The 15587-nt window shown below is 45.1% G+C and overlaps 1 protein-coding gene across 3 annotated transcripts in view; it reads left to right on the top strand.

Moving 5' to 3' along the window:
- LOC141271756 (uncharacterized) overlaps nt 1-15587 on the top strand; it is a 39524-nt gene that overhangs the window by 6283 nt on the left and 17654 nt on the right. For 2 of the 3 annotated variants that reach the window (XM_073681863.1, XM_073681861.1), the window contains exons 2-6: nt 9208-9357; nt 9487-9666; nt 9750-9873; nt 9957-10054; nt 10253-10343. In XM_073681863.1, coding sequence (XP_073537964.1) covers nt 9286-9357; nt 9487-9666; nt 9750-9873; nt 9957-10054; nt 10253-10343 — 565 coding nt within the window. In that variant the 5' untranslated portion in view covers nt 9208-9285. Of the gene's footprint in view, nt 1-1463; nt 1800-9207; nt 9358-9486; nt 9667-9749; nt 9874-9956; nt 10055-10252; nt 10344-15587 lie in introns of all 3 variants that reach the window. The other variant, XM_073681862.1, reaches the window with a different exon arrangement.

Genomic DNA, 15587 nt, shown 5'->3' with positions numbered 1-15587 from the left:
GCCAGAAGTAACACTGGGGTCGTGTGGGGTGAAGAGAGGCAGAAGATCAGGTCAGAAGGTGAGCAGCAGAGTGTGACGGGCTGCCCGCTGCGGCACACAGGGGGACATGGAGAGAGGAGGAGGGGGCCATGGGTGAAGGGGCTGCTGTGGAGTACAGTGCAGGACGGGAGCAGGACTGAGGCTGGAGAGCAGAGGAGATGAAGGGACTGCGGGCAAAGGATGACACAGAGAGGAGGAGGAGGAGGCCATGGATGAAGGGTCTGCTGCAGAGTACAGTGCAGGACGGGAGCAGAGCTGAGGCTGCTGAGCAGAGGAGATGAAGGGACTGCGGGCAGAGGATGACAAGTGGAGCTAGAGAGGAGTGGGACAGAGGCTGGTCAGGTGGAGGCAGGCAGGGAAGTAGAAGAGTAGAGCATGCAAGCACTGCCGTTTTGCCTTGACCTCCGCCCTCCTCCTGCCGTGCATGCAGGACGCGAGTGCCAGCATTGCGTTATGATGACATTGCATACACAGGTATCCCTGTATGCACCTGTGCGCACCCAAGTGCCGGGCACCCACACTGATCAGATCATATCAGTGCTGGCGTCTGGACCCCTGCAGGCAGTGGCTGTTGCCAGGATAAAGGATCTCTTTGATCCTTTTGTCCTAGCAGTGTGACTTTCTACTGACATGGTAATTAACCATGTCAGCGTATAGTCACAGGCAATAGATGGACATCTGTCTATCTTCTTTTGACATGCCCAGACTTTTCTTGTCCTTGGCATATCTGAAAAGTGGGGGAATTATTATAAGGGGGCCAACTATATTTGTGTGGAGGCACAATTATATTTATGTGCATGTGGACATATATAAGTGTGGGGACACATGGGGACATAGGCACATAAGGCATTATATGCACACGCATAAACAGGTACTTCTCACTAAATTAGAATATTACCAAAAAGTTAATTTATTTCAGTTCTTCAGTACAAAAAGTGAAACTCCTATATTATATAGAGTCATTACACACAGAGTGATCTATTTCAAGTGTTTATTTCTGTTAATGTTGATGATTATGGCTTACAGCCAATGAAAACACAAAAGTCATTATCTCAGTAAATTAGAATACTTTATAACATCAGCTTTAAAAATGTTTTTAAAATCCAAAATGTTGGCCTACTGAAATGTATGTTCAGTAAATGCCCTCAATACTTGGTCAGGGCTTCTTTTGCATCAATTACTGCATTAATGCGGCAATGTGGCATGGAGGCGATCAGCCTGTGGCACTGCTGAGGTGTTATGGAAGCCCAGGTTGCTTTGATAGCAGCCTTCAGCTCATCTGCATTGTTGCATCTGGGGTCTCTCATCTTCCTCTTGACAATACCCCATAGATTCTCTATGGGGTTAAGGTCAGACAAGTTTGCTGGCCAATGAAGCACAGTCTTACTGTTGTTTGTGAACCAGGTATTGGTACTTTTTTGCAGCATGGACAGGTGCCAAGTCCTGCTGGAGAATGAAATTTCCTTCTCCAAAAAGCTTGTCGGCAGAGGGAAGCATGAAGTGCTCTAAAATTTCCTGGTAGACTGCTGCGCTGACTTTGGTCTTGATAAAACACAGTGGACCTACACCAGCAGATGACATGGCTCCCCAAACCATCACTGACTTCACACTAGACCTCAAGCAGCTTGGATTGTGGCCTCTCCACTCTTCCTCCAGACTCTGGGACCTTGATTTCCAAATGAAATGCAAAATTACTTTCATCTGAAAACAACACCTTGGACCACTGAGTAACAGTCCAGCTCTTTTTCTCCTTGGCCCAGGTAAGACACTTCTGGCGTTGTCTATTGGTCATGAGTGGCTTGACACAAGGAATGCGACACTTGTAACCCATGTCTTGGATACGTCTGTGTGTGGTGGCTCTTGAAACAATGACTCCAGCAGCAGTGCACTCCTTGCGAATCTCCCCCACACATTGAATGGCCTTTTCTTAACAATCCTTTCAAGGCTGCGGCTATCCCGGTTGCTTATGCTCCCTTTTCTACCACACTTTTTCCTTCCACTCAACTTTCCATTAATATGCTTGGATACAGCACTCTGTGAACAGCCAGCTTCTTTAGCAATGACCTTTTGTGGCTTACCCTCCTTGTGGGGTGTGTCAATGACTGCCTTCTGGACATCTGTCATGTCAGCAGTTTTCCCCATGATTGTGGAGCCTACTGAAACAGACTAAGGGACCTTTTTAAATGCTTAGGAAGCCTTTTTTGTTAATTACTCTAATTTTCTGAGATAATGACTTTTGTGTTTTCATTGGCTGTAAGCCACAATCATCAACATTAACAGAACTAAACAATTGAAATAGATCTCTCTGTTTGTAATGACTCTATATAATATGAGTTTCCTTTTTTTATTGAAGAACTGAAATAAATTGACTTATTTATTTATTATTCTAGTGAGATGCACCTGTGTATATATATATATATATATATGCATTCGCATACATGGTAGTATGAAAAAACATATATATACTGCTCAAAAAAAATAAAGGGAACACTTAAACAGAATATAACTCCAAGTAGATCACACTTCTGTGAAATCAAACTGTTCACTTAGGAAGCAACACTGATTGACAATCAATTTCATATGCTGTTGTGCAAATGGAATAGACAATAGATGGAAATTATTGGCAATTATCAAGACACACTCAATAAAGGAGTGGTTCCGCAGGCGGGGACCACAGACCACATCTCAGTACCAATGCTTTCTGGCAGATGTTTTGGTCACTTTTGAATGTTGGTTGTGCTTTGACACTCGTGGTAGCATGAGATGGACTCTACAACCCACAGAAGTTGCTCAGGTAGTGCAGCTCATCCAGGATGGCACATCAATGCAAGCTGTGGCAAGAAGGTTTGGTGTGTCTGTCAGCGTAGTGTCCAGAGGCTGGAGGCGCTACCAGGAGACAGGCCAGTACACCAGGAGACGTGGAGGGGGCCGTAGGAGGGCAACAACCCAGCAGCAGGACATATACCTCCGTTTTTGTGCAAGGAGGAACAGGAGGAGCACTGCCAGAGCCCTGCAAAATGACCTCCAGCAGGCCACAAATGTGCATGTGTCTACACAAACGGTTAGAAACCGACTCCATGAGGGTGGTATGAGGGCCCGACGTCCACAGATGGGGGTTGTGCTCACAGCCCAACACCGTGCAGGACACTTGGCATTTGCCACAGAACACCAGGATTGGCAAAGTCACCACTGGCGCCCTGTGCTCTTCACAGATGAAAGCAGGTTCACACTGAGCTCATGTGACAGACATGACAGAGTCTGGAGATGCCATGGAGAGCGATCTGTTGCTTGCAACATCCTTCAGCATAACCGGTTTGTCAGTGGGTCAGTAATAGTGTGGGGTGGCATTTCTTGGAGGACCGCACAGCCCTCCATGTACTCGCCAGAGGTAGCCTGACTGCCATTAGGTACCGAGATGAGATCCTCAGACCCCTTGTGAGACCATATGCTGGTGCGGTTGGCCCTGGGTTCCTCCTAACACCGGACAATGCCAGACCTCATGTGGCTGGAGTGTGTCAGCAGTTCCTGCAAGGTGAAGGCATTGAAGCTATGGACTGGCCCACCCGTTCCCCAGACCTGAATCCGATTGAGCACATCTGGGACATCATGTCTCGCTCAATCCACCAACGTCACGTTGTACCACAGACTGTCCAGGCATTGACAGATGCTTTAGTCCAGGTCTGGGAGGAGATCCCACAGGAGACAATCCGCAACCTCATCAGGAGCATGCCCAGGCATTGTAGAGAGGTCATACAGGCACGTGGAGGCCACACACAATAGTGAGCCTCATTTTGACTTGTTTTAAGGACATTACATCAAAGTTGGATCAGCCTGTAGTGTGTTTTTCCACTTTAATTTTGGGGGTGACTCCAAATCCAGGCCTCCATTGGTTAATAAATTTGATTTCCATTGATGATTTTTGTGTGATTTTGTTGTCAGCACATTCAACTTTGTACAGAACAAAGTATTCAATGGGAATATTTCATTCATTCAGATCTAGGATGTGTTATTTGAGTGTTCCCTTTATTTTTTTGAGCAGTATATATACAAGATATCCTTGTCATCAAGTTCTTGTTAAGTAAGGTAAAGTTTATTTTTGGACTTTGGTCTCCTTCATTTATCTCCTTCTGGACTGGACCTGCCAAGTACAGTGGCATCATACGGTCTGCAGAGTCGGGAAGTATGACTAAAGTCTGTGATGTAACGTGTCATTGGTGAATGGAACAAGACATGATGTCCCAGATGTGCTCGATTGGATTCAGGTCTGGGGAATGGACAGGCCATTCCAAAGCATCAATGCCTTCATCATGCAGGAACTGCTGACACACTTCAGCCACATGAGGCCTAGCATTGTCATGCATCAGGAGAAACACAGGGCCCATTGCACCTGCGAACGGTTTTACAATGGATCTGAGGATCTCATCCCAGTACCTAATGGCAGTCAGGGTACCTCTGGCTAGCACATGGAGGGCTCCAAAGAAATGCCTCCCCACACCATTACTGACCCACTGCAAAACCGGTCGTGCTGGAGAACATTCTCCACATCATCTCCAGACTCTTTCACGTCTGTCACATGTGCGCAGTGTGAACCTGCTCTCATCCGTGAAGAACACAGGGCTCCAATGTGGAATCTGCCAATCTTGGTGTTCTCTGGCAAATGCCAATGACCCTTCACCATGTTGTACTGTAAGCGCAACACCCACTTGTGGACCTTGAGCCTTTATACCACCCTCACGGAATCTGTTTCTGATAGTTTGAGCTGACAAATAAATGTTAGTGGCCTGTTGGATGTAATTTTGCAGGGATCTTACACTGCTCCTCCTGTTCCTCCTTGCACAAAGGAGGAGGTAGCGGTCCTGATGGTGGGTTGTTGCCCTCCTATGGCCCCCTCCACATCTCCTGGTGTACTGACCTGTCTCCTGGTACAGTATATGCTCCATGCTTTGGACACTGTGCTGACACACACAGTTACCATTCTTGCCACAGCTCTCATTGATGTGCCATGCTGGATGAGCTGCACTACATGAGCAACTTCTGTGGGTTGTAGACACCGCCTCAAGCTACTGTACCTCTAGGGGTGAGAGCAATGATAAAATGCAAAAGTGACCAAAACAGCCAAAAAGGATGAGAACAGAGAAATGGTCTGTGGTCACCACCTGCAGAACCACTCCTTTATAGGGAGTCTCTTGCTAATTGCCAATCATTTCTACCAGTTGTCTGTTCCATTTACACAACAGCAGGAGAAATTGATTCACAATCAGTGTTGCTTCATAACTGGACAGGTTGATTTCACAGAAGTGTGATTGACTTAGAGTTGCATTGTGTTGTTTAAGTGTTCCCTTTATTTTTTGAGTAGTGTACTTAACAGCCCCATACACGAGATAAGTGATGGCTGAATGGTCATTTGGCAGATGGCTATCTTTCCCGACTCCCCCATATACACAAATATTCCAGCTTTCCTGTGGTCTGTATGAGAGTCACCTCCAGACTCCTCTAGTGGAGGATTATCTACAGGAAAAACAAACTGATTAGTCTTTGAAATTCAGGATGCCGGATCCTTCTCTGCCCTAACATCATCTGTCAGGAGGCCTCCAAATACATTATATAGTCAGCCAACCCCCAATTCATTACTTCCATGCAACTCTAGTCTAATGTGTATGGGGGCTTTAAAACGTAACTCATTGGACGCTGCCTCTGGCCCGGCCTAATAGACTTTCGTACATTGCAGGTTAAGACACCATTATTAGGCATTTAAGTATCATAGTAACTAGGCAGCCCCATACTATCGAGTACTTGGGTGAGGAGGGCATTCAGCCGAACTCTGTCAAACCTTCTGAGATGCCATGTTTGTTTCTGTCAGCAGCAATTGGTTAAACTGCCAGGGCTTATGTTGCAGCCGCACCTGTGCCATCCCTGCGGTGTACATCTATGTTCTGATGCCCAAAGGAATTAATTATTTTAAAACAAATGTTTAATGTGTTAGAAAATGACAAAATGTGTCTTATGCTGTTTGCATGTTTTTTTCTTTTTACAAGAATTGTTGGTGACAATTTTCTTTTGAAACATTTTAATTTCTGCTTTTTTTTCTGGTGTTTTTCTTGTAATATAGGAAAGCCTAAGACCAGAAATAAACCCCATAAAACAATGTACATGGAGACTTTGGTATCAAATAATTTCTGCCCTCGGTGTTTGTGTAAACAAAAAAGGTTTTATAAAAGCGTATAAAATAGGTAATTAAGGCGCTGGTAGGCTGTTCACTTACAGCAGCTGCGAAATTAGAGGCAAAGAACCACTGTTTGTCAATTGGCAAGTGTAATCAGAGAGTTAGGGTTTTAATTCGCGCTAAAGTAGTGATGCGGACTCGGGTTGAGTGGGTAAAAGAAGTTATTTTTTATTTAGAATTAGTGCGGTATCATAAAAAGGTTTTGTCTAAAAATATTTCATTCTTCATAAAACAATGCATTAGGTTAAAAGCAAAAGAGGTAAGAGGAGCATAAAGTAGGTCATTCGGAGAGAATGGGCACGATCACTTGGAGCTGAGGTGTTGGTTGAGGCGGCCTGTTGGGTTCAGAGGTGGAGAGCCTGTAAGGAAGAGAATTAGATTAGTTAGGCCCAGTTGAGGGGTGGTGGCCTGCGGTATTGGTAGTAGAAAAAAGCAACAAATACCTGGTTGGATGATTGGTAGGCTGTTGATGCAGTGGAAGCTGAGCTATCCAAAGTTTCTGCAATGTAAATACAGGAGTCAGTATATTAGATATTAGCCCCTGCTAGAGGGTATAGCTTATAGTGAGGCATGTACCTGAGGAGATCAGTAGTAGAGTACTTGGTAGAGGTCCGTAGTAGAGTGCTTGGTTTGATGGGTAGTGAGCCTTTGATTGCTTCTGCTTGGGTGCTTGGCTCAAGGCTTTTGGTTCCTTAAGGAGTAAGAGAATACAACATGTAGGGATCAAACAGGGTATCCCTGGGGGTGGTGTAGGTTTCTAGGGCTTAGTAGAGTAAGAAGTACCTATTAACTTTCTTAGGTGAGGACTGGTTGTTGGTTAGGCTGGTACTGAGGTATTTAGTTCTTTTGTCTATATGTAGTTGCAAGGTTGCGGAGATGTCCAGGGGTGTCCTGGGTAGTTTTCAGGTAGACCTGTTAGATACAAGATACGTCCCTAGGTTTAGGTCAAGTGGGAGGTTTTAAATCAGTCAGGGGCTTCTAAATGCTCCGTGTGTAGAACGGCTGAGTTATGGTAGCGATACCTGGTGTGGTAGCCCAGGGAGTCAACGCAGAGTCTATGCTTTACTCTTTTTAATCAGTCTGGAGCTCCTGGAAGCTCCGTATGTAGTGAGGGTGAGTTCTGGCAGCGATGCCTGGTGCGGTGGTCCAGGGAGGCGGCGCAGAGCCCAGGTTTTACTCACAGTTCTGGAGAGGCAGGCAGACTGGTTCTGAGGGCCGGAGCCCAAGTGTTACTCACGGCTTTGGAGGAGGCTGGCGGACTGGTTCTGGGGGCCGGAGCGAGAGCGGAGTCCCGGCCGGTGACTGCCGCTTGCTCGCGTAGTTCCGGGTTGGTGTTTTCGCGCTACTCACGGAGAGCGCGCGAGGACCTGTGTGACGTGGCGGCACGTGACACACACGTGGTCGGAGGGTGCGGAAGCTGTTTGGCGCTAGCTGGGCTGGATCAGTGACAATTTCCAACTCGTTTCGAAAGCATCTGCTTTCTTCCTTAGGGATCCCCTGAGGAGCTCCAGACTGATTAAAAAGAGTAAAGCATAGACTCTGCGTTGACTCCCTGGGCCACAACACAAGGTATCGCTACCATACCCGTACCCTCCGACCACGTGTATCTTGTATCTAACAGGTCTACCTGAAAACTACCCAGGACACCCCTGGACATCTCTGCAACCTTGCAACTACATATAGACAAAAGAACTAAGTACCTCAGTACCAGCCTAACCAACAACCAGTCCTCACCTAAGAACGTTAATACATACTTCTTACTCTACTAAGCCCTAGAAACCTACAACACCCCCAGGGACACCCTGTTTGATCCCTACATGTTGTATTCTCTTACTCCTTAAGGAACCAAAAGCCTTGAGCCAAGCACCCAAGCAGAAGCAATCAGAGGCTCACTACCCATCAAACCAAGCACTCTACTACTGACCTCTACCAAGTACTCTACTACTGATCTCCGCAGGTACATGCCTCACTATAAGCAATACCCTCTAGCAGGGGCTAATATCTAATATACTGACTCCTGTATTTACATTGCAGAAACTTTGGATAGCTCACCTTCCACTGCATCAACAATCAACAGCCTACCAATCCTCCAACCAGGTATTTGTTGCTTTTTTTCTACTACCAATACCGCAGGCCACCACCCCTCAACTGGGCCTAAGTAATCTAATTCTCTTCCTTACAGGCTCTCCACCTCTGAACCCAACAGGCCGCCTCAACCAACACCTCAGCTCCAAGTGATCGTGCCCATTCTCTCCGAATGACCTACTTTATGCTCCTCTTTCCTCTTTTGCTTTTAACCTAATGCATTGTTTTTATGAAGAATGAAATATTTTTAAACAAAACCTTTTTATGATACCGCACTAATTATAAATAAAAAATAACTTCTTTTACCCACTCAACCCGAGTCCGCATCACTACTTTAGCGCGAATTAAAACCCTAACTCTCTGGTTTTATAAAAGCATCAAACTTCTGTGTGTGAATCAGACATAAGATCTAGCGAGATAGAAGATTACAGTCCGGGGAAGACAGGAAACATTCATATAGACGGGTGGTCATGTAGTCAGTTATGGACTCTGGCCAAATATGTTTCTGGAGCCGTAGAAGAAGATGAAAATGTCGTCCTCATCATGAAGTAGTTATTTCTCATGTCACGTGTAATGAATATCTCCTGCAGTATTGATAATGCCGATTCCAGTGTCGGTAAATGAGATGAGAATTAGCGTTATGGAAGATGAGTCTATGAGAAACGTATTCAGCTGCAGACTCCAAGGAAGAAACTGCTTGTTGGCTGTGTTCTAAAATAGATTTGTTTTATTAGCAGATATAAAGAAAAAAACAAAATGGTGTAAAATAATTAATCTCATATTTTTCTCTAATTATCTCCAGTAATTGTATTATTACACAGGATTTTTATGATGTTACATCTACTCTTCTTCTCATTCAGGTCTCTACAATATTCGATCCACTCAGTGACAATCTTCTATATAAGAGAGTTTTCCTGATTTACCCATCAAAACTGGATATGGACAAGGACAAGATGGCAGAGAAAATATTAGACCTTACCCTAGAGATCCTCTTTTGTCTTACTGGAGAGGTGAGAGATTCTGATGACCTCAGATTACATCATTCTTATGTATGGGAATAACAGATGGACAGAACTGGAGAGGTGAGGACTCTGGAAATGTCTGTAATGAGATTTAATAATGTCTCTCTCCATAACCAGGATTACACAGTAGTGAAGAAGACCTCTAGTGACCGCTGTCAGGACCCTGTGTCTGAGGGATGGGGAAGAACCCTGAGCCCAATCATGGGGCCTGCACCCCACCCCCTGATACATGAGGTCATCAATGACCAGAAGATCCTAGAACTCATCTACAAGATGATTGAGTTGCTGACTGGAGAGGTGACACTGCTGGGAATGCTGGGACATTATACAGTAACGTTATGAAGGGATAGCAGTGATGACATTATCATTGTATGTGTCAGGTTCCTATAAGGTGTCAGGATGTCGCTGTCTATTTCTCCATGGAGGAGTGGGAGTATTTAGAAGGACACAAAGATCTGTACAAGAATGTCACGATGGAGGTTCCCCAGCCCCTCACATCACCAGGTAATAGACAGGACTAAATACACACGGCCTATAATTATCTGCATGTAAAGAATGAATTCAGTCCCTGTATGTGTTTCCTCCAGATCTATCCCGTAAGAGGACAACACCAGAGAGATGTCCCTGTCCTCTTCTTCCACAGGACTGTAAACAAGAAGATCCCAATGTTCCTCAGGATCATCAGGTAGATGGAGAACAGGTGTCATGAGATCTCCCCTATGATGTGTAGACGGCTGTGAAGGTCTTGTGTTCAGTCTTGTTTTATCCACCAGTATTATATGTTTTATACTTGTATAATGAGAACGGTGGAGATGACAGGATTAGTGCTGATCATAGACGGGACTTCTCCATCTGTCTGTGACTTTTACAATATTTGTTTCAGGGTGAAGATCTGACCCATATTAATACTACAGAGACATATGTGAGGGGTGATGAGCGGTGTAAAGAGGAGATTCTTACATATGACTACCCAGGTGAGTAGTAACCACTAAATGCTGAGAAGTCACAGATTCTTCTCAGTCACCGGCTGTGGCTGCTTTATCAGTGGTGTAGTCCGGTTGTGTCACAATCGTGTGATCACCATTCTTCCTCTAGACCACAACATTCTCCCCTACACAAAACTGTCAACCCCTTTCTGACGTTGTAAGTAATAATAAGTTCCTGTGCTGTGGACCATATGGACCAGGTATTTATTATTACGACATGGCGATCACACAGGCACAGGCCGTGCGGGCGCAATCGCCGCCCGTGTCAGCTGATTCTGACAACTGACACCCGAGACGCAGTGCCCGCACCGCTCCCAGCAGCACTTTAACCCCCTAAATGCTGCAGTTGCTGTGATTGCAGCATTTAGCGAGTGAGCAGAGGGATGGCAGTGGGGTCCCGATCGTTGCCATGGTGACCCGATGTCGTCGGGACAACATCATGGTCACCAGCCCCAGCAAGTCAGTTTGATCACGCGCAGTGCATGATCAAAGTAACCTGTGTCTGCAGAGCTGACAGTTTAAAAGTTATAGCCGTGATCCTCCTATACCTTATAACTGCGATCAGCCTGTTGTAACAATATATTAACCCCTTAATAACATCTGACGTACTAATACGCGTCTGTGCCCTGGGACTTAAGAGCCAGACCCGTATTAGTACGTCATCGCGATCGCGCGCGCACACAGGCTGTGCGGGCGCGATCGCCGCCGGGTGTCAGCTGATTGTCACAGCTGACACCCGGTACTATGTGCAGGGAGCGGTCACGCACCGCTCCCAGCACATTAACCCCCGCGATGCTGCGATCGAAGTCGATCGAAGTCGATCGCGGCATTGCGGGGGCAAGGGGAGGTGATCGGCGATACTCACCTCCTCTTCCGGCTTCCAGCGCAGTCTGCAAAGGCTTCCCGGGTGTTGCCATGACGACCCGATGTCGTCATGACAACATCCGGGTCACCAGAGAGCAGGAAGATTGCTTGGACATGCGCAGTGCATCTCCAAGCAATCTTCACACTGTGCACTTCTGACAGCCTTCATGGCATAGGGATGGTGCTCCATTCCTGTGCCATGCAGGCGATCAGAAAAAAAAAAGTGAAAGTCCCAGAGTGGGACAAAGTAATAAAGTGTATAAACTGTGTGAAAGTGGAAAAAAAAAAAAAAAAAAAATGTGCAAAAATATTATAAAAAAATAAAAAAAATAATACACCAAAAATAAAAATATAATGTACCCATCAATAAATATTATTATAAAAAAAATATAAAAAAAACAATAAAAGTACACATATTTGGTATCGCCGCGTCCGGAACAACCTGACCTATAAAACTGTCCCACTAGTTAACCCCTTCAGTGAACACGGTAAAAAAAAAAAAAAAAAAAAACAAGCAAAAAACAATGCTTTATCACCATACCGCCAAACAAAAAGTGGAATAACACGCGATCAAAAAGACGCATATAAATAAAAATGATACCGCTGAAAATGTCATCTCGTCCCGCAAAAAACAAGTCACCATATAGCTCCATCAGCCGAAAAATAAAAAAGTTATAGCTCTCAGAATAAAGCGATACTAAAAAATATTTTTTTCTATAAAATAGCTTTTATTGTGTATAAGCGCCAAAACATAGAAAAATGATACAAATGTGGTACCGCTGTAAACGTACTGACCCGAAGAGTAAAGCTGCCTCATCAATTTTACCACACGCGGAACAGAATAAAAAAAAAAAAAAAAAAAACAATTCCTGAATTGTTGGTTTTTGTTTATTCTGCCTCCCAAAAATCGGAATAGAAAGCGATCAAAAAATGTCACGTGCCTGAAAATGGCACCAATAACAACGTCAAGTCATCCCGCAAAAAACGAGCCATCACATGACTGTCTGCCAAAATCTGGAAAAATTATAGCTCTCAAAATATGGCGATGCAAAAACTAGATTTTACAAAAAATGCGTCTTTTAGTGTGTGACAGCTGTCAGTCATAAAAACCCCATATGATTCTGGCATTGCTGTAATCACACCGACCCGAAGAATAAAGTCGTCTAATCACTTATACCGCACAAGGAACGGCGTCAAAAATAAACTCTTGAGTTAGGATTGGGCTAGGGTTAGGGTTGTGCTGGGGCTAGGGTTGTGCTGGGGCTAGGGTTGTGCTGGGGCTAGGGTTGTGCTGGGGCTAGGGTTGTGCTAGGGTTAGGGCTGGGGTTGGGATTTTTTTCAAAAGTAAGAAAAAAAGATGACGATATGGCGACTAGTGTTGAGAGCAAGTGCTCGCTACTTGAGTTTGCATCGGGTGCTCTGGTATGCATTGAGTATCGTGGGTATTTGAGTGACATGCTCGAGTCTCTGCCCCATATGCTTCGCGGCCAAAAAACTTTACGGGGATTGCCTGCCATGCACGAGCGATCCCCGCATGTTTTTTTTTGGGTGTCTAATAACCGTGAAACATGCGGAGCAGGGACTCGAGCATGTCACTCGAGCACACGCTGTACATGGTGCATACCTGAGTACCCGATGCAAACTCAAGTAGCGAGCACTTGCGCTCAAGAATAATGAAAACTTATTCAATATGATGACCTAATGTAAACAAATAATGTGCCGTACCTCTGGGTTCAAAATGTTCACTATACACCTTAATAAAATCTTTGAGGGGTATAGTTTCCAAAATGGGGACACTTGTGGGGGAGCTCCACTGTTTAGGCACATCACGGGCTCTCCAAACGCGACATGGTGTCCGCTAACAAATTGAATGGAAAATCGGCTCAAATTGTTAGCGGACGCCATGTTGCGTTTGGAGAGCCCCTGTGTGCCCAAACATTGGAGCTCCCCCACAAGTGACCCCATTTTGGAAACTAGACCCCCCAAGGCACCTATCTAGATGCATAGTGAGCACTTAGAACCCCCAGGTGCTTCACAAATTGATTCGTAAAAATGAAAAAGTGAAAATAAAACACTTTTTCATTTTTATGAATCAATTTGTGAAGCACCTGGGGTTCCAAGTGCTCACTATGAATCTAGATAGGTGCCTTGGGGGGTCTAGTTTCCAAAATGGGGTCACTTGTGGGGGAGCTCCAATGTTTGGGCACACAGGGACTCTCTAAATGCAACATGGTATCCGCTAACAAATTGAATGGAAAATCGGCTCAAATTGTTAGCGGACACCACATTGCGTTTGGAGAGCCCCTCTGTGCCCAAACTTTGGAGCTCCCCCACAAGTGACCCCATTTTGGAAACTAGACCCCCCAAGGCACCTTTCTAGATGCATAGTGAGCACTTGGAACCCCCAGGTGCTTCACAAATTGATTCGTAAAAGTGAAAAAAAAAACACTTTCATTTTTATGAATCAATTTGTGAAGCACCTGGGGTTCCAAGTGCTCACTATGAATCTAGATAGGTGCCTTGGGGGGTCTAGTTTCCAAAATGGGGTCACTTGTGGGGGAGCTCCAATGTTTGGGCACACAGGGACTCTCTAAATGCAACATGGTATCCGCTAACAAATTGAATGGAAAATCGGCTCAAATTGTTAGCGGACACCACATTGCGTTTGGAGAGCTCCTCTGTGCCCAAACTTTGGAGCTCCCCCACAAGTGACCCCATTTTGGAAACTAGACCCCCCAAGGCACCTTTCTAGATGCATAGTGAGCACTTGGAACCCCCAGGTGCTTCACAAATTGATTCGTAAAAATGAAAAAGTGAAAAAAAAAACACTTTTTCATTTTTATGAATCAATTTGTGAAGCACCTGGGGTTCCAAGTGCTCACTATGAATCTAGATAGGTGCCTTGGGGGGTCTAGTTTCCAAAATGGGGTCACTTGTGGGGGAGCTCCAATGTTTGGGCACACAGGGACTCTCCAAATGCAACATGATATCCGCTAACAAATTGTCGGCTCAAATTGTTAGCGGATATCATGTTGCATTTGGAGAGTCCCTGTGTGCCCAAACATTGGAGCTCCCCCACAAGTGACCCCATTTTGGAAACTAGACCCCCCAAGGCACCTATCTAGATGCATAGTGAGCACTTGGAACCCCTAGGTGCTTCACAAATTAATTCGTAAAAATGAAAAAGTGTTTTTTTTTTCACTTTTTCATTATTACGAATCAATTTGTGAAGCACCTGGGGGTTCCAAGTGCTCACTATGCATCTAGAAAGGTGCCTTGGGGGGTCTAGTTTCCAAAATGGGGTCACTTGTGGGGGAGCTCCAAAGTTTGGGCACAGAGGGGCTCTCCAAACGCAATGTGGCGTCCGCTAACAATTTGAGCCGATTTTCCATTCAATTTGTTAGCGGATACCATGTTGCATTTAGAGAGTCCCTGTGTGCCCAAACATTGGAGCTCCCCCACAAGTGACCCCATTTTGGAAACTAGACCCCCCAAGGCACCTATCTAGATGCATAGTGAGCACTTGGAACCCCTAGGTGCTTCACAAATTGATTCGTAAAAATGAAAAAGTGTTTTTTTTTTCACTTTTTCATTATTACGAATCAATTTGTGAAGCACCTGGGGGTTCCAAGTGCTCACTATGCATCTAGAAAGGTGCCTTGGGGGGTCTAGTTTCCAAAATGGGGTCACTTGTGGGGGAGCTCCAAAGTTTGGGCACAGAGAAGCTCTCCAAACGCAATGTGGTGTCCGCTAACAATTTGAGCCGATTTTCCATTCAATTTCTTAGCGGATACCATGTTGCATTTAGAGAGTCCCTGTGTGCCCAAACATTGGAGCTCTCCCACAAGTGACCCCATTTTGGAAACTAGACCCCCCAAGGCACCTATCTAGATGCATAGTGAGCAGTTGGAACCCCCAGGTGCTTCACAAATTGATTCATAAAAATGAAAAAGTGTTTTTTTTTTCACTTTTTCATTGTTACGAATCAATTTGTGAAGCACCTGGGGGTTCCAAGTGCTCACTATGCATCTAGATAGGTGCCTTGGGGGGTCTAGTTTCTAAAATGGGGTCACTTGTGGGGGAGCTCCAATGTTTGGGCACACAGCAGCTCTCCAAACGCAACATGGTGTCGCTAACAATTTGAGCCAATTTTGCGTTAAATTTGTTAGCGGACACCATGTTGCATTTAGAGAGCCGCTGTGTGCCCAAATATTGGAGCTCCCCCACAAGTGACCCCATTTTGGAAACTAGACCACCCAAGGCACCTATCTAGATGCATAGTGAGCACTTGGAACCCTCAGGTGCTTCACAAATTGATTCATACAAATGAAAAAGTGTTTTTTTTTTCACTTTTTCATTGTTACGAAT

This window comes from Phyllobates terribilis, unplaced genomic scaffold (genome assembly GCF_046119375.1).
Source record: "Phyllobates terribilis strain yellow unplaced genomic scaffold, ASM4611937v1 Scaffold_5__5_contigs__length_657084704, whole genome shotgun sequence".
Lineage (NCBI taxonomy): Eukaryota > Metazoa > Chordata > Amphibia > Anura > Dendrobatidae > Phyllobates > Phyllobates terribilis.
This window is presented reverse-complemented; position numbering and strand designations above follow the sequence as displayed.